Below are 18,242 nucleotides of genomic sequence, written 5' to 3'. Positions count from 1 at the left end.
GCCAATTTGTACGGCAGAACTTCGGAGAATATTTCCGCGAGGAATGAAAAGTCAATCTTGGAAAGTGGATCCCATATCCTAATCTGATGGAGATGATCGACCATGAATCCAGAATAGGAAGCCCAGTCGATAGAGGATTCACTAGCGTGGTTCTGTGCCGTGGCTCAATATAAGGTGCACATTCCCTTCCCAACATGCTGATGTTACGTATCAACCAGGCTCCATTCACAATGGCTAGCAATCTGACCTTCTCGGGCCAGCCGGCCAACGTCTCGCAGATTCCGTCCACGTTTGAGATCTACGATAACAGATTCTTGAACATTATAGGCTCTGCTCCTAAACTGGAGGCGCTCCTCAAGAATGATGATGTCCCATTTGCGCACGAAGCTAGCGTCTTTATCCCGTCCACTGACGAGCTATTCTTGACCAGCAATATCTTTACGGACCCCGTCACTAACCATTCGACTATTCAAATTTCTAAAGTCAAGGTCAACGCTCATCCTGTTACCAGTGATGTTATAAAAACTACTATTCCCATGGCGAACGGAGCTGTGAACCATGGAGACGGGATTCTCTTCTGTGGCCAGGGAAATCAAACCGAAAAGAGCGGTTTATACCAGATGTCGATTGACTCGCCATATGAGGCAGAACTACTCGTCAGTGGCTTTCACGGTCGGCAATTCAACTCGCCCAATGACGTGGTCGTTCATAGCGATGGGTCGATCTGGTTTACTGATCCCATCTACGGTTCTAAACAAGGATTCCGTCCAAAGCCCCAGTTACCGAATCAGGTCTATCGCTTTGACCCTGTCACCAAGAATGTGCGTGTCGTTGCCGACGGATTTGGTCGGCCGAATGGTATTGCGTTCTCGCCGGATGAGAAGACGGTGTATATCACAGATACGGCGTATACTCTTGGTGATGGCACCAATGATCCCACGGGACCGTCCACGATGTATGTTAACTTCCTTACTCAGCCGTTCAATATCGCTTTGCCTTTTCTGATTTGCTGTACTAGTTACGCTTTTGACGTGTCCATCATCGGCGGGGAACAATTTCTCACCAATCGCCGTGTTTTTGCAATGGCTGACACGGGTGTCCCTGATGGTATTAAGCTTGATATGGACGGCAACGTGTATGCTGGCTGTGGAGATGGCATCAACGTCTGGTCGCCAGGTGGCGTGCTCTTGGGAAAGATTCTCATCAAAGATGGAGCGGCTAACTTTTCCTTTGGCCGTAATGGCCAGATGTTTATTCTCAACGAGAACACACTTTGGACTGCTCAGCTGAGTCGTTCCGTGAAAGGCGCCCTGTTGAGGATTTGAGACGGATTTAGATATTAGAATCAAGCGAGGGATCAGTGACTCATGTACTAATACTGGTCGACATGTGAACATAATAGCCTTATAGTTAAGTACTATTTTAATAGTTAATCGGGCATTCTTTGATGCACGGGGTTGCGGGGAACTCGACGTAAAAACGACATTCAATCACTCTTTTCACCACCACACCGGTTGGTAATCCCTCAATCTCCCTTCAACATGCTTCCCAATAAATCGCAGGACTCTAGGACAGTTCGTGAGACTGATCTCGGACCTTCTCATCGGGACGGCCTCACTATTGTCGAACGTCATAAACTCCATCCTGAAAAGGCGTTCATCTTGAGGCTCAAGTCCGAAGAATTCAGCACTCCGGGACCATTGCAAGAAACTCCATATACACATAAGTCCTACCTCGCCTCTGACCAACGAAGACTTTCTTCTTAAGCAAGATCTCATCTCTTATCTTTCAAAAGTGCAAGACTTGAGCATCCGTGGTGGTTATGATAAAAGCTTCCTCCAACGTGTCTCTCAGCATATGCACGAAGTTCACTCTCTCAATCTTAGGCGCAAGATGGGTGGCTTCTTTTTACGGGATATTGTCGAGCAAATCGATATACCATCGCTCCAGAATTTGACACTCTGTGGAGTTTACAGACAGTCGACTAGTACGGCAGTCTCTATTCTGCTGGAACCAAAGGTATCCCAGATAGCTCCACTCCGATCGTAAATGAGAGTTGACCCTGCTCCTAGAAGTACCGGACCGCAACATTTACCTCACTCGTTCTTAGGGACTACGAAGAGACTGCTGAAGCGACACAGCAGCTTATCAATTGGCCAGAATCTTTCGTCTATTTCCGCTTCGACAGCTCCTATAATAATCCCTTTTACATGGACTTTGCCATGTTTGGTGAATGGCTTACAATCCACAAGGATGCTCTGAAATCTATCAATATCGGGTACCTGCCATTTGGAGGCAATGAATACCTTCTTTATGCATCTGGCTTTCCCGAATCAGAAGTTCTCACACTTTCAAGATGGCAGCTTGGAGGCTGGCCTCGATATGCCACGGAGAAATTAACGTTTTCTACGTTGCACGCTGACATATTGCTTGGTCCCAACCTGCATACTTTTATCCTGGACTTCTCAATCTATGGTCAACATTCCGAGGCCTGGACAGATTTTGGAGAACAAGAAGAGCACTGGGTAGCACAGTTTGCCAAAGCTGCAATAGAGCGAAAGGCCGCACTACGGAAGATCGATATTATTTTTAAGCCGTCCTACAAGGAGAGTACGGAAGAGCAGGGGTATCCATGGGACCGCATGGATAGGATTCGTGATGAGATTCAACTACATGGGTTGGTGTTGGAGTATAGTAAGCCCTATTTGACGAAAGAGAAGTGGCTGCAGCCACTTAGGGAGAATCCTTATGCCTATCAGACACCAGCCGACGGATGAAATGGGAAGACCAATCACAATATATTGTCTCCCACACCCCCAAGTAATACACAAACAATTGGATTATTAGCAGGCAACGATAATTGTAGAGAGAGCCGCCCTTTGACGTAATGCATTATGTTGGAGAACACTAAAATACTTCTATTTTTCTTTTGAGGGTTGCTTGGTGACAGTTTTCCTGCCTCCCTCTTCCTTTCCAGAATAGTATAGCTAGATTCTTCATTAAAGTCTAGAGCAAAGATAGAATGGCAAAATGAGGCTGGCATTCACCGTTAGAGGTCTGTATCATCGCATGGGCCGGAGGTTCAGTAGTCTAGATATCATCCTGGTATGGGCACCATAGCGAGCCATCGCAAGATGAAAGAGCATGGAGCTCTATATCAAGGCAAAGACCTCCTCTGGACCCAGAGCCTTTCCACTCTCACAGTCCACTACTCCCTCACCATCCATTTTACCATGAACATAAGCTTCACCGATCACCTTAAAACTGTTCCATGTCGGCTTTCTGGTGGACTGTCTTAGGACCAGCGGTACGCTGCAGCCATACAAAATACAGATGAAATCCCCACGTTTGGTGTCTGGTGGACAGAGCCCAAAAAGACCATCTTCGGCCCAGGAATCTCGTTCCTCCCCATCTAGACTCTCAGTAGTTTCCTCTTCGGATGCGAGCTCTACATCATCTATGTGACATGGTTTTGGCACCTTGTCTGTCTTTTCCGAGTTTTGTTCTCCGTGAGTGGCATCCCCATGGGCAGTTCTCATAACAGCCCTGAAGAACTTTCTGTTCCAAGTAATATTTCGGACTCGCGTGAGGTAGCCACGAAGCATATCCGATGGGCCTTGCAGAAGCTGACCGATGTTGAGATCTCCATTATTAAAGGTATCAGCGATTTCTAAACATCGTAGACACGCTCTTTGATACCAAGCGGGTGGGGTCTGGCCCTCGGCGTCTCTATCTGCTATCAGCGTCCGCCATATGTGATCCGGTACACTATCAGGACTCTTGCTAATCCCTGGCCAGCCACCTATGTCCCGTAAAGATGTTCGTGGAATTAAGCCTGGTGCATTCACCAATGATACATCTTCAATTCTAGCCAGCTTGAAACCCTTGACCCACAATCTTGATGGCCTTCGTTGGACAACCTCCACATCGGACGAAGTTGCCTCCTGTTGCCCATTCGGCAGCGAGCTATCGTGTTGATAAGAGTCATGATCATCTATGTTGGGTGTTACCGACTCAAACAGTGTACCGCCAGAGGCGTTATAGCGTGAATGGCCAACGGCCCCTACAAGAGACTCTCCGTTCTTTCGCCCCTCATAGACTTCTTCTGGCTCGCCGAACTCAGAATCACGGAGAAGCCGAATCCAAGAGGGCAAGGACCCCTTTGCCGTTCTCGGTGGCATTGCCCAAGACCGGCAAATAATATCCAGCGATTTTGAAGTCCCGATGCAGTATCTGATGAAGTTTTGGTAAACTTGGATCTCATCTAGTCTGTAGTCAATGACAAGTGGCGGGGATATGGTTTCTTGTTGTCCTTCCCTTTTATCGGCATAAACAGAAATGTCTCGTGTATCGCTGGCGATGGACACCAGGCTGTACACGATATCGCGTGGATCGGTCGCGTCGAAGGTGTTTAGAGATGTCACTAGAGACTCGATTCCCTTGAGAGGTTGTAGGATTTCACCACTCGGCGTTCTTAAGAACAGTCTGCTGGTTGCTTCAAGCAGGATGCTCGCTCCAAAGGACTGGACCTCTCCCAGCGTCTGCGGTCCCTCTTTCCAGGTTTCAAAATCGAACAGCTCCCTAATCTTATCCCGAGTCGCTACAAAAATCGAAACCGCGTCCGCAAATTCTGCCCATTGTACAGTCTTTGCACCACAATACACTGCTGCCGATTTTGCCAATGAGATCTCTTGAACAACCCAACGACGAGAGAACCAGCGATCTCTCATAAGCTCGGCCAGAGCATACCAGTTCTCAGCCTGTGCCTTGTCATTCGCTAGCCTCTCAAGAAACGCGAAGTCCATAATCTTTTTGATAAAATTCATCGCGCGATCGCTTCTCCCTTCGCGATCCGCCTCACCCAGCCACACGCACACATGGTTCGCCATCCGGTAGATGGTGGCCATTTGCTGGAGTTGCTCGGTCTTCTCCTTTTGGTCCTCTTGATTGATACAAATTGCGTCCACCCACAGAGCAATTGGTACTTCCTTTCTTCGTAGTCGAAGCAGTGCCTGGAACAAGTTTTTTCGAATGGACATCTCTGTAGCGTGTCGTGCGACATATTTCCACTTCTTCGCCGTCCGTTTCGAGCCCGGAAAAATCAACAGTCGACGCTGGTCTGAATCTGTGCCCCAACAATATGAAAGTGCAGCGTAGTTGAGTTTGCTCTCTTTTTTAAGGGACTTGACTTGAAGTGTACAGACAAGAGGAAAGGATGCATCCTTGGCAGGATGTAAAACGAGAACCCTGAACTGACCGGGTTCAATCCCACCATATGAGAACGGAGCTTGCTTCGTGCCATTGTAAGGCTTTGCGCCGTTGGATGAAACCTTGACCTTGGTCTTCCGTGGAATAGACGCCTCCAGATATAACTCCCGTGCGAACACGTCTCGGATAGCTTTCGCGTGAAGTATCCTCTGTCGAATTTTCTCGGCATCGGTAAGCCCTTTTTGAATCTTCACCCATCTCACTGTTATTCTATCTTCGTTCTTTAACAAAGAGACAACGGTGTGGTGGCCCTTTGTGTTGGCATCCACTGGAGCCTCTTCTTGTGTTGGCCTCCTTACATTGTTCTCCTTCAACGCCTTTTCAAGCACATTCTCCACCTCGCTCACTTTGTCCCTTTTCCCTTCGCTTAACTTATTTTCTTGGACTTTCCACTGGGCTATGTCCGGCAACCCCTCAATATGCTGATCATCTCCTAGAGCCATCAGGCGATGAACAGTTTCGACTCGTCTGCGGCGGAGCATTGCTAGTGTCTCATTAGCTTGTTCCACCTGTTTCGGAAGCCCCTGCCGTCTCTCTCCAGAGCAGTCGCTATCAGGACTCCTAAACGCCAAACGACCAGGCTGGACTTTTGTCTTCTCAGGAAAGACTGGCAACGAAGTCCGTTTACTCCGCGGCCCCGGCCCAGAGGAGATCTTGTTCCTGTCGGGAGCCTCTGGTGAATCACAAGCGTCGCTCGAATCTGACGGCGCTGATAGATTCTCTGAGTCGGAGGACTCAGTTACAGATAGATCAGCGCGAATAATTCTGCTGCGGCTAGAACGAGTATGAAATGCCCGCGACGACAGCATGTTTACAATATTTCAGCTTCACGCGGAAGTTGTACAGGATGCACAGTAACACAGAGCCTGCTTCCGTCTCACGGTAAGGAACTTATAAACGGCATTAATATGAGGGGTAACTACGTGGCTCAGCCTCAAATTTGTATAATTGTATTACTCTAATGCAAGCCAATGTTTTAGTCTCGAATGTGGGGTGGCTGTGCTGAGGATTCATTGGGTAGGGTTCTTGGGGCTGATACGAGTCGCTTGCATATCGCGTATTAGTCGCATGCCACATGATTTGTTGTTGGGTTTTGATTTCTTTACTACTTCAGTAGCAATATGATCAGTTCTGTCTAGGAGAAGTCTATTTAGAGGAGCTATTGAGAAAAGCATCTTAGGAATAGGGACTTTCAAATGTACCATAATTGAATTCAAAGGTTCAATATTGAATCGCTCGAAAGTCCAAATCGGCCTATTTACGCTGACAGCCCGACCGCACCAGCAACTGCCAAGTCCAACGCTAACTATGTACTATACAGAGAGTAAGAAATTCATCAAACTGGGGAATATCATATCCCAATCACCTAAATATGCGCGTTCCGGCAGCACTCCGACTGAACGACGCGAGAGGCCGCATTCTTGCCGGAGGGAACATCTATCGCCGGGTTCTCGGTGAAGAAGTCCGATGGGCGGATCATGAGCTGGAAGATCTCAACTGGCCTGTTTATTTGTTAGGATAATATTCCCAAGAATGGGGGGGAAACGTCAACTTACATAACGGGCCAATCCTCAACACGAGGGTTGTGAGTGATACCGAACGTGCTCCAGACCACGACATCTGTGTTATCGACAGCGTCTCCTCGCTTGACTGCGTCAGCTACACCGTCCACTTCTATCTGACTCTGGAGTGTGTAGCGACCGCCAGCATACAGCTCTGCGTCACGGTACTTGGTGACCCAGACATGGTGCTGGGCAAACTGCGCACGCCTAGCCTGGATGGAGTTCGGATCCGCCAAAAGCGTCTGCGTAGCCAAGGGGGTGAACTTGTACGCCACGGGCTTCTGGCTGATGGGGTTGGTCTTGTTCGGGTTGACCATCTTGACCACTCTGTTCAGCTGCGGGGCGGCATCCAGATACGTGGCACGCTCGATCGTCTTATTCGTGACCCTGTAGTAGTTACCGTTGGGGTTGGTGGCTTCGTTCATGGGTACGGGATGCGATTCTTCGATGACAACGGAATTGTTCGCTCCATCAACGGCAGGATCCATACGGACACAGAAAATGTGCTGGTGGTTTTGGGCCAGAACACCTCCACTGACCACATTTCCGTAATCGCTCGTCTTGCCAGGGTCGATGTTGACCACGTTCAGAATACCTGTGGCACGCGACTCGACCGTGATACCACCGGCTTGGTCGAACTTGTAGGCGAAGATGTACTCATAGTTGGCGAGGGTGATGATGAACTGCACGACGAGCTCCCGGTGGCGAGTCACGACAGCACGGCCAGTCCGCCAGTTGGAATGCTTCCAACCAATGCCGTTGTCCTGTTCGTGCAAGCAGATGGCGTTGGGTAGCTTCTGGGCCTTGCCATCTGCACCGGTGATGACGGCATCGAAGTACTTGATGACACCCAGGCAGTCGCAACCAATGGACAGGTTATTGGCCATGTTACCACCGCCACCATCGCCGAAATCAAAAGCTTGCTTACGGTGGTACGGGGGCCGGGGATCGGCGTATGGGACCGTCTGCTACTGTCAGTACTTCCCCGAATATCAGCCCGGAATTGGTTAACTCACCATCTCACTAATAGCCAGTCGGTACATGACACTGCGGCCATCGTACCAGACATCGTGGATTGTTGCACCCTCGCGCGGGTTGAAGGCGACACGAAACCGCCACTTCTGCCATTCCACAAGTGATTCGTTGGTGATCTTGAATGAAGGGCCCTCGGGTTGGACAACATTAAGTGGCTTCAAGTCCTTCCGGCTTCCATTCGGCAGCAGTTCCGGTACATAGTCCGAGTCCTTGCAATGGCCGATGATATCCCGAGAGAAGGTCTGCTCGTGCAATCCCTCGCCCTTACCTCCCGTTGCGGGACGGTCAATGCGGACAATTTCTTGGGTGGTGGCATCCATCACAGGGATAATGGGGAGGGGGTAAGAGTAGAAGTTAGCATCCTCGTTGTTCTTGGCGGCGTTTGTCGCGAAGACCAGGGCTTGGAAGAAACGCCGGTTAGGGTCGGAGTAGTCACGTCCGCCATATGGCCACGGCTCAATGACAACCTCAAAGCCCTTGGGGAGATCGAAGTCTGCCATGGCTTTCTGGAACAATGGGGAGGCAAGACAACGCTCGACCAAGACGTCGAATTCAGCCCTGTCAGTTATGTTAGTCTTGTATCGACCATCAATCAACCAGTTAAAGACCTACAGAGTCAAGGCAGCATGATGCTCCTGCCCAATAATCTTGTGTTGCACGCGCTTGCGGGTATTCACATCGACCTCCGCCTCTTGATAGACCGGAATGCGGTCGCCGCTAATCACATCGTACTGACACAAAGCCAGCCGAGGGGGGCGGGGAGTAGTAGGACTGAGACGTCCAGCATGTTCAAGAGCCAGGAACTCTTGAAGTTGATCTTTTGGTGGTTCCGACAAGTAAATCTCACGGAAGTGAAGGACTGTGTTCGGGTGGGCAGCGACAACAACTTCGCGGGCGATGTTTGTCTCCTCCTCGGAGAGAATGGCAAGGGGATGAGGCGCCATGGTTAATCTGAATCTAATGATAGTCTGAGGAGGAAAGAGAACGAAAGGTAGGAAGAGAGGCGCTTATTATGCATGAAGTCAGCGTAACAGTTTCCAAATCGAGATAAGCCAAATGTCTCCGCTCGGAACGTCGGAATTGAGTCCGACGGTTTCCCTCGGGGCACGCGGAATCCTTCCTTGGGAGACCCCGCGAATTGGCGTCGTTGCCTATCGATCTATCGGATCGATAACTTGACCTTGATTATGGAGTAAGTTATTACTAAGTTGTATTTCTGACAGTCAGAGACCATGGTTCGAGATATCCTTATCCTCGGATGACTCAACTCACGAACTGTGTCCTCTCTTAGTCAAAATATATACTTTCTCACCCGTCCATTGGTTTTATACTTGCATCTTACTACCAACGAACATAACCATAATATACATCTTACTATTATGTAGGAATTGAAAAATGTAATCGTAGGAAGGGTTGAGCAGGCTGTGTTATGTTGACTCAATGCTACCTTTTTTTCTTAGTAACCCATTCGAAAGTCCAAGACAGATTAGAAGTGGATACAACAAATCAACGGCTTGATTCTCAGAACGGTCTAGATCATCAAATAACCATGAATTCATGTTTTTACTATATTTCCTTTGTAGAAAATGATACCCGAGGAATAGAATGGCCTTCAATACCCATGACGACTGAGGTCTACGAGGCCCTAGCCCTAATGTATTTGAAAGGCATTTGAATAGAGACACCCCGGCACAATCTGTATCAGTAAATAACACATATCAACAAGTCAAACCAGAGATGGCCCATAGAACTGTACTTTCGTGACAATGAATAGGTGGTTCGGCTAGTATCGTAGTGCAGGCTTTGTCAGTACTGCTCTTACACTACGTATACTTAATTAATCTTGTAAGCGAGCCTTTGATGGCTTGTCAGAGTGGCAGAGTTGGGAGAGTGTCAGGAAATATCATGTCTTGATAGCCAATTACATGCTTTTCCGCCAGAAGGTATGGGGCACTACTCACCCATGTGCTTGAGCCGAGCCGGTGGCCATGTGTCTATGGAAAGCAACACAGACCCATTGCTAAGCGCATGCTTGGAGTGCCAGCTCTTTTGTCCGCGGGCGCCGAAGTTATCTATGTAGGATTAACAATGAGGCTGTCAATTGGATCTGGGTTCCGTCAGTGGCGGGTAAATGATCTGCATGTTACGGAGATAAAGGCGCTCTCCACACGGAACGGCGATCATATCTGCTTGTGGAGAAAGTACCGCTCGTATCCCTCTTCGGTCTAACCCCCTTTCCTCATACTTTGCGAGGCTCCTCTGCCTCTGGTCATCACCATTATGCATATTTAATAGTTCGGTTGACCAGGATTATTCCGCCGAGGAGACAACCTTTTCACCGAAATGTTGTATGATAATTTTCCAAGTCCCGTATATGAGGGACTAAGCGATACTATTGCGATCTCGTCTATTCTCGGTGCTATCGTGTATCAATTGGCTAATAAGGCCAGAATCGCGGTTTTCCTGGACAGGAGTAATCCAAGCCTATACTTCACCAACAATGCGGTCTTTACGAATCGTGTCTCCCTGATGTCTCGTCCAAACGACCGGACTCTGATGATATGTGGTGTGTTGAAAGCCTTTTGGCCCCTTATGTACAATATGTACCAACCCCCTAGTGATATACCAATTCATCAATACGAGCCTCTCTTCTCGTATAACAAATTAAGGACAGCATAACTGACCCACTTCCTTCCCCATGAAAGAAAGTCCTATCCAATAATACTCATTGTCCTGTGACATGCCCCATCTTTTTCACGTCATTATCCAATCACAGACTATTGAGACTCTGCTAAGTCCAGATAGGGCACTTTCAACCCTCGTGTTTGCCATGGAGTGACCCCAAAGCCCTGTAGATCACTTCGTATAGCTTAATATGCCCGCTATTCTTGGACTTCATGACACATGAGCCCCAGCCTTATGCGACAGTCTTTTCGAATATAAACTCGTCACACCCCCACCATGGCCCACTATCTTCCCAAGCAACTTCACATAACCGTCTAATTCAAACTACCCCTCCAAACCAAAATGAAGCTCCTCAACATCATCACTCTCCTCTCCACAACCACCCTAACCCTCGCCGAAGGCCTAGACACCCGAGAAGCAAACGAAGCCAACCTAGCAGCCCGAGCAGCCACCATCTGCGGATCAGGATACGAACTGAACCAAGCAATTCCTCTTCCAAAAGGCACAGATCCCAAGCAAAGACTAGGCACACTCTACACCTACATTGGCAAGGATAAGGGTTGCGCCATCCTGGACAACAATGTCGGAAAGGCGCAATACATGTACCTGGGCGTGTGCGATTGGAAAGGGGAACACTGCGACAAGGATGTCGGTACATTTAGCCAGTATGCGGGACCGATCTATATCAGCAACTTTGCCTGTGCACCCTTGGTTGCGAAGATGGGTCAGAGTTCTAAGAGTCTTTATATCGACTATAAAGATGAATATGCCTGGGCGTGTAACTGAGGAACCTTTTGTCTATGGGCCGGTTTTGGGGATCTGTCGGGTCGATGAGTAAGGTTAGATGGGAAGGGCCTTTGATGTTTATTAGGGACTACGGCGGCCCGTCACTCTCAGTTGAAGATCATGACTGGGCTGAAAATTTGTGTAAAGTTATTTAAACATGTCTGTATGTGCCAGTTATTTCTGATTTGCCTCACGAAATATTCTCTGGGGTAGTTTGAATGGATATGAGGAGGTTTGGGACTTTTGTCCCTTCTAATGTGCTGATTGTGAGTTGCATGGCATGGATTAAGCACTGGAACGAGTTCTAGTAATTTTATTAGAAAAAAAAAAAAAAAAAAATAAAAGAAAAAAGAAAGAAAGGGAGAAAGATACATACAACAGGAGGCATTGCCTGGCAGTCATCCACCTCACTATCAATCTCCTGGAATGTGGCTTCACCGCAGTCAACACCTGGGTGGGTGTGAATCATAGGAGGGAATTGAAGAAACTGGTATGGAATGACTCCCCCAAGATGCTGTAGATGCCGAAGAGTTTTCCGAATGAACTGGTACGCGTCGCTTTAATGATGATATTCGAACTACTCTAACGCTAAAAATGCCAGAGTATTTATCATATTTATGAACATATCTGTTTACGAGTCACAAATATTCATAAGTGAAAAAATATACTAGTAGTCGCTACCAGGATCCCTCAACGTGGAATATGAAGGCTGGAGAAGTACCCAATCCACCTGCTGAAAGGATTATCTCAGAGGAAAATTTCAATGGTGTATTCCTGATTCTCCAAGTAAAATATAGGGGAATAGTTCAGAAAACTTCCACTTCTCGTCAATACTACATCTCGAGGCTATGGGGCTGCAATGACGATCAGCTGATATGGGGAGGCTGTGCTTTGTCCTTTTTTTATTTATTTTTTTTTTTTTTCCAGCCTTCTAAAGAAATGCCGCCTTGTTGAGATTCGTTTCACTACCCCATCATCACTAAAAAGCATTCGCTGGCCTCATTGCGCATTACCACCAGAGCGTAGCTGATATCTCTGGACCCTGGAGAGGAGAGAAAACATAAAAGGACCATGTCACTGTACGAGAAATGTCCAGATCCCCCACCAAAAACGCCCGCCAAGCCAATTCTACTGCCCGAGGCGTTTCGTGTCTGCGCACTTTACGGCTTGGCTGGCACCGGGATTTACATGGTATGTCCTACCCAACACTTAAATATTTATTTCCTATAGTCTCTCTATAGCATCACCCCGGGGTTAATGAGGCTGAACAGGTGTTTTATTTTCTTCGCCTCGTTGTTTTTCTTAGCTCCGTGGAGGAGCTGCCGGTAGCCTACCAGAAAGCCGACTCCGACACACGACTGGGCCCGATCGCACTGCCAGATGACGAGGACTCGAGATGGGCTATTCCCCCACCCCTTAGACCGGTCTCTCGCGGTGCAATTGCAAGGGAATTTATCGCCTCAAAACTCTATGGCGCTTTCTCTATTGGCCGAGAGTTGTTTTTGTACGGCCCGAACGACAACGGGCTGGTTACAGCGAGTTTGAGCACGTGTGTTGCCCAACTGCGGTACATGTCCGGGCAGAGTTTTTGGATGCTTCGTGCGGCCGGAACCCATGTTATTTGGTGGGTGTGCGTTCGTAGATTCCTCGTCGGAGTCTGCGGCACGGGCCTCTGGGTCATCATTTATTTCCCCGTTTGGCTATCGGGTGCCGACTCCAAGTCACCCTTTGTCTGCGATACCATTCTCTGCAGCACAACGATTCTGTCGGACTTACTGGTCTCCATCTGGATGCGGGGAAATTTTGTTGATCATAGTTTGTAAGTCTAACCGGGCTTGCTTTGAAGCTCTAGCACTCTTGGAACTGAACTCTAGCTATTGAAGGCGCATTCTCGCGGTGTCTACGGGATGGGGCAAGAAGGTTGCATTATCGACCTGGGACGCTTCCCATTTGCGTCGGGCTGATAAAGAAGACCCCGTGCTGCCCATTGCCATTCACATCATTTGCAGGAATGTAGCCTATCTCATTCCCCATATCATGCTACGGAAACATCTACCGATGAATTTCATCTTATATATAGAGGGTGCAGATCCGGCCGAAATATTCCAAGATCCAACCGTACGGAGTGCCATTCTTCATACGGGGATAACGTGGGCGGGTTTGGCGCTGGTTCTTGTCGTTCCCTCGCTCGTTCTCGTTGCTCGTAGCCACGCCCAGGAATTGTCTCGCACCGAAGCAAGCATTGTCGGTTACGCCCGCATCACCGGTTCTAGAGGGAATCTGTGGCCTACATTTTCAGGTTTGGGATTTATACGGCTCCGATTGACAGCCCATCATATGGTCCGAGTATTTCGCATGGTGTTTCATGCTGGGATGGCGATGATTCTGTTTCTAATTCTCGTCAGCGCTGCATTATGGCCTGCCCTGAACCGATCGGCGATGCGCGACGAGATCAAGACCCTTTTAAGGGGCGCGTACATCCTCGGTGGCCCTACCGTCAACGGGCCGCTCATGGTGGTTACTGTGACTGCACCGGTGGTTTTCCCTATCTGGGCGTTCGTCGTATCTACGAAAATTATTTACAATCAGGCAGTACCAGAATAACAACATATTGTCAATATAAGTAAGCAATACACTCATATGGGACCAGCTATGGGAACGGCCTTCAGTAGTTGTCCCACTTGTGATGATATGGCGTGCCCCTCCAACCACATTGACACTTGCACTCTTTCAGCAAATATGCCTGCATCTTCGCGTTAAGAGCCTTGTCCGCCGCGTCAAAGGTTGCCATTAGGTCCATCCATTTTGGAATATGGTCGCTACACCCGGGAATAAGGTTATCTAGACCATGTGTTGCCATTGCCGTGTAGTCTCCCAGACAGGTCGTGTTCTGCAGTCGATCGGGGAGAGTACCATTGAAACATGACTCAACAATATTGGCCGTGGCGATGCTCATGTTACTCACCTGCTCTAGCGGCGGAAACATGTACTCCGTGAGCGCATGTACTCCGCTGCCCGACTTAGTGAGGCATGCTTCTTGTGGATTGAGGCCATTGTGGATCGCGAGCATCACGCAATCGGCGACAATAAGCAGCGATGTAACTGCGTCTCTGGCGTCCGAAAACTCGATGAATGTTATCCACGATTTGTATACGTAGAGAATATAAAGTGGGGCGGAGATGATGAGAAAAAACAGACTGAGGAGGGAGACGTAGAAGAAGATGAATCGGACCCCGAGCTGGTCAGTTTCATATTCATTCCAGGGCCAGTGGACCTCGCGGAATGCCTTGATAAAAGCCCAGTTACGCTGCCTGGAATACCGCATTGCGTGAGTTTCTAGTAAGCATTGGATCGATCGAGTAGGGGATTGGGCTTCGCTCTCCGCTTCCTCCGGAGCAAGTTGCATGGCGACCGGTGGCACAGAAGGATTCAGGCGCTGCAGGAATGTTCCTCGATTCGTTTGATCATCCGGAGACAGTGAGGTATTCATTATATTCGCGAGGCGTAGCGGTGTTTGCCAACTGAGGGTTGGCATGTCCCAGTCAGCCCCGTTCTCCAGTAACGCGCTTACGAGAGACGGCTTTTGGAGACGGATCGCCTGATGTAGCAAGGTGTTCCGGCGACTTAGATTCCGCATGGGGGAGCGGCCCCAGGGAAAGTAATGATAGTAGGGAAAGTTACAATGTGTTGGTCCGTTATAAGTCTCTAGTACTTTGCAAAAAAGCTTCTCACCGTGAACCCGATAGGGACAAGTCACAGCTACGTCGAACGCCAACTCGAGGGCAGTGATATACGGATGACGGCGAGAGGATTCCTTCTGCGGATCATGCTGATAACAAATAAGGAACGACTTATAGTCCCGTACATGGCGGGATCGATGACGGAAGACTAGAGTGTTGGTATCAAGGTGACCGGAAGTCCCATACATTTCGATTGCACGTTGGTAACTGTCGTTTACCATGCTACCACGGCCTTGGATCGTATTGTAAGCAATCCAAATACTCGTGGAGACCCCAGGACGCCAAGCGATCATTGGATCATGGTCCGGATCATTGTCGAACGTAGCTCGGCCCTGCCACCATATCGTTTCGTGCCGAAGGAGATACCCCACGGCGTCACCTGCCAGGACCGGATGTGGGAATCGTCGGAGAGTGTTAGGAACCTTATCGTCGCGGACATGAAGAAGCCACCCGCTGGGTACATCGGCCTGGTACCTCAGATAGGAGATGAGCGATCCAAGAAAGCGTTGCTTCTGAACTCCCGCTAACGGATCGGCGCCGTACTTGACAAAATAGTCTGCCAACTCCGACTTCCGACAGAGCACGGCTAGCTGGAAAGCTGTAAGGTTGGGCCTACTGCCTCTATCCGACATGCGGGGCATTTCAACGCAGCCTTGTAGACTTCTGTTGCTCTCGTTGAGTTTGGAGACAACGAGACGAGCAATGTCAAGGGCCGTCGATTCAGGTAGGAAGGCAAGCTCGTGCAGTAGAGTCAATCCATCTGGGGATCGATCACCCTCCAAGATTTCGTACAGTTCCTCGGGAGCTAAACAACGGAAAATAGCTTTGATAATTTTTATATCTGTTGCATACAGCGCCCGGCGAAGGCTCGACCAACGATTGGGACCAGTTCGTATTGTTATCAGAGACTTTATCGCCAGTTGTTCAGTGCTCCAGCCCAAGACTGTCTCAACTCCTTCAAGAAAGCCCTCACGGACCGCACAATACAGCATATTCTCTCCGGATTGATTGACGAAGCTGATGTCTGCTCCATTGGTGGCGAATAAGTCGATCAACTCCTGCAGGATCATCCTCCCCGGGGCGAGGTGCAGTAAGCGTCGTTCAAGCGCAAAGTGTGGCTGGAGAGCAGAGGATAAGGGTGACTGCCCGTGCCTGTCAAACACATCGATTCTTGAATCGGGCCTTTGTGAAAGGATAATTCGACAGGTTTCAATGTCGTGGCACGCGGCGGCACGGTGGAGTGCAGATGGACGCGTTTTGGGCTCCAGTGCTGGATCTGCGCCCAATTCAAGGAGCATGCGGACTGCACTAATATTCTTGCCATCGACGGCCCAGTCCAAGGGAGTTCCGGGTTCAAATCTGGTGCCATAATATCTGGGATCTTCCACAGCCACTTGACTCTGAATATCAAGAGGAATTGCCGTAAGAAGCGGCTGTATGTGATGCAAACTCTCCTCAGACATTGACACGAGCCAATGTAATGCTGTCACACCTCGATCATCGGTCACGGTCGGATCTGTTACCGCCGGTAGTAGCATTACCACAGCGTCCAAGTTCCCGGTTCTCATGGCATAGATGAGAGGCGTCTCCCCAAGTTGATTCCTTTCTGTTATTTTGGTCCAATCACTGCCGACCGCGCTTTCCTCGTCGCATTCACAAGTCTCCTCTCTGTCACTACACAGATTGGGTATTCCCCTGTGACACCCAAATCGATGCTTAGAACGACTGCGAAGGCGTAGGAGACCGGCTGGGTCACTCTCGGCCATTAGTTTACATGCAACCCATGATCCTGCAGCCGCCGCTTCGATGAGCCACTCTTTCTGTATGTCATCATCACTCCTCGGTTCCGATATTGAGTCCTGCTCCCGTTCTGTCCCCGGCTCTTCCTGATCCTCCAGCCCAAGATCATCGAAGAACATAAGGTCATCTTGACTTGTCGCACTTCTGGCCTCCTGAAAATCTTCTTGCTCCGTAGGTGTTTGGCTATTCTCAATAGCTAATACTGCGGCATGTAAACCCTGTGCCCTCTTCAACCCCGCTGATGCTGCTTGTTTCATCAGCTCTTGCGCCAACGAGTAGTCAACGTCCGTTCCGAATCCTACCAGACTAGATAGGCTTGCATGGAACAGAGAAGGCGCAAACTGGATCTCCTTCCCGAGTTTACAGATATTCTGGAAAATTAGCGAAGCGACTACGTCAAGCTTCGTACCTGGCCCGTACGTGGAAGATAGGTATGCCAGATCGATTTCCCCCGAGAATTCGGCGGAATTTGCTGTGCCTTTTGGCTTTGATACTCTAGTCAAAGTTAGAATTTTATGAAACCCAAGCGCTTTGGATATGCTAGAACCAGAATAGAGAATGCTGACCTGGAGCTTTCGGATGAAAATGCTGCCACCAGAACATCTGCACTTTTCTCCCGTCGGGCAGGATGAGACACAATGGTAACTTTCAAAGTGTCTGCAAATACCTCAATGTCCTTATATGGTGCCAGCGGGGTATACGTCTCATCGAAGCCTCGTAGGTAGCTTTGTAGAGAAGTCACGGCGATCTCCAAGAGCCCATCCGGCCCGTTCCCGCCTGCCTTAATACGTTCAATCTCCTCTATATCCACATTTTGCCTCTCCCTCTCGGGATCTCGACCCCAGTACTTGCAGTCAAACTGTCGCCCATCCATGGCAATTGCCCATAAAACGAGACCCAGAGAAAACATCTCTGCGTGCGCCAGTTCGTCAAACCCTCTCGCCGCCGCAGCCTCCGGAGCCGTCCAGGGATACGAAACCCCCCGAAAGCCGGATGTTGGGCTCGGAGCCGTAATACACGCCCCGAAATCGCTGAGTTTCGCGCGCAGACAATTATCCCTCTCGATATCCATCAGGATCAAAACATTTTCGGGCTTGCAATCTCCCCATATGAAGCCCTGTTCATGAATAGCCGCAAGCCCGCCCGCAATATCTGCACAGAACCGACGTTTCTGTGTCATGTCGGGCATGGCAGGCCCAGATCTCTGCGAAAGAAAGTCTGCGAGCGAGCCAAATGGTGCGTGTTCTAGAACGAGAACAGGGAGAATGGCCCCGGCCTGCGTCTTCTCCCATGCAACTCCGATCAACAGCACGATACTTGGATGATGGCTTAGTCGACTGAGCACCGTGACCTCACGAATGAAGGA

The 18,242-nt window shown here is 49.2% G+C and overlaps 6 protein-coding genes across 6 annotated transcripts; 3 read left to right on the top strand and 3 right to left on the bottom strand.

The window, feature by feature from the left end:
• Positions 1-194: 194 nt before the first annotated feature.
• Positions 195-1,325, top strand: BDV27DRAFT_140228 (SMP-30/gluconolactonase/LRE family protein; the record flags this gene model as incomplete). The annotated part of the gene is made up of 2 exons (XM_032069612.1): positions 195-955; positions 1,019-1,325. The coding sequence occupies 2 exons, from the start codon at positions 195-197 to the stop codon at positions 1,323-1,325; spliced, it is 1,068 nt and encodes a 355-aa protein (XP_031933697.1).
• A 216-nt stretch (positions 1,326-1,541) lies between these two features.
• Positions 1,542-2,777, top strand: BDV27DRAFT_151873 (uncharacterized protein; the record flags this gene model as incomplete). Its single annotated transcript, XM_032071438.1, has 3 exons — positions 1,542-1,672; positions 1,728-2,019; positions 2,073-2,777. 3 exons carry the CDS (start codon positions 1,542-1,544, stop codon positions 2,775-2,777), a joined length of 1,128 nt encoding a protein of 375 aa, XP_031933696.1.
• Positions 2,778-2,949: 172 nt separating this feature from the next.
• On the bottom strand, positions 2,950-6,129 carry BDV27DRAFT_119275 (HET domain-containing protein). The gene has a single exon (XM_032064827.1). It carries the CDS (start codon positions 6,075-6,077, stop codon positions 3,153-3,155), a length of 2,925 nt encoding a protein of 974 aa, XP_031933695.1. The 5' UTR covers positions 6,078-6,129; the 3' UTR covers positions 2,950-3,152.
• A 248-nt stretch (positions 6,130-6,377) lies between these two features.
• BDV27DRAFT_119274 (putative copper amine oxidase) lies at positions 6,378-9,107 on the bottom strand. Its single transcript, XM_032064826.1, has 4 exons — positions 8,478-9,107; positions 7,847-8,423; positions 6,825-7,795; positions 6,378-6,770 (listed from the first exon to the last, which is right to left on the bottom strand). The coding sequence occupies exons 1-4, from the start codon at positions 8,807-8,809 to the stop codon at positions 6,635-6,637; spliced, it is 2,016 nt and encodes a 671-aa protein (XP_031933694.1). The 5' UTR covers positions 8,810-9,107; the 3' UTR covers positions 6,378-6,634.
• Positions 9,108-12,295: 3,188 nt separating this feature from the next.
• On the top strand, positions 12,296-13,266 carry BDV27DRAFT_35490 (uncharacterized protein). Its single transcript, XM_032076415.1, has 2 exons — positions 12,296-12,527; positions 12,608-13,266. The coding sequence occupies exons 1-2, from the start codon at positions 12,408-12,410 to the stop codon at positions 13,157-13,159; spliced, it is 672 nt and encodes a 223-aa protein (XP_031933693.1). The 5' UTR covers positions 12,296-12,407; the 3' UTR covers positions 13,160-13,266.
• A 704-nt stretch (positions 13,267-13,970) lies between these two features.
• Positions 13,971-18,007, bottom strand: BDV27DRAFT_35498 (uncharacterized protein). The gene is made up of 2 exons (XM_032076416.1): positions 17,443-18,007; positions 13,971-17,371 (listed from the first exon to the last, which is right to left on the bottom strand). Exons 1-2 carry the CDS (start codon positions 17,946-17,948, stop codon positions 14,002-14,004), a joined length of 3,876 nt encoding a protein of 1,291 aa, XP_031933692.1. The 5' UTR covers positions 17,949-18,007; the 3' UTR covers positions 13,971-14,001.
• Positions 18,008-18,242: the final 235 nt, after the last annotated feature.

This window comes from Aspergillus caelatus, assembly GCF_009193585.1.
Source record: "Aspergillus caelatus strain CBS 763.97 unplaced genomic scaffold BDV27scaffold_2, whole genome shotgun sequence".
Lineage (NCBI taxonomy): Eukaryota > Fungi > Ascomycota > Eurotiomycetes > Eurotiales > Aspergillaceae > Aspergillus > Aspergillus caelatus.
The sequence above is the reverse complement of the archived record's forward strand: the minus strand, read 5'-3'. Positions and strand labels throughout refer to the sequence as shown.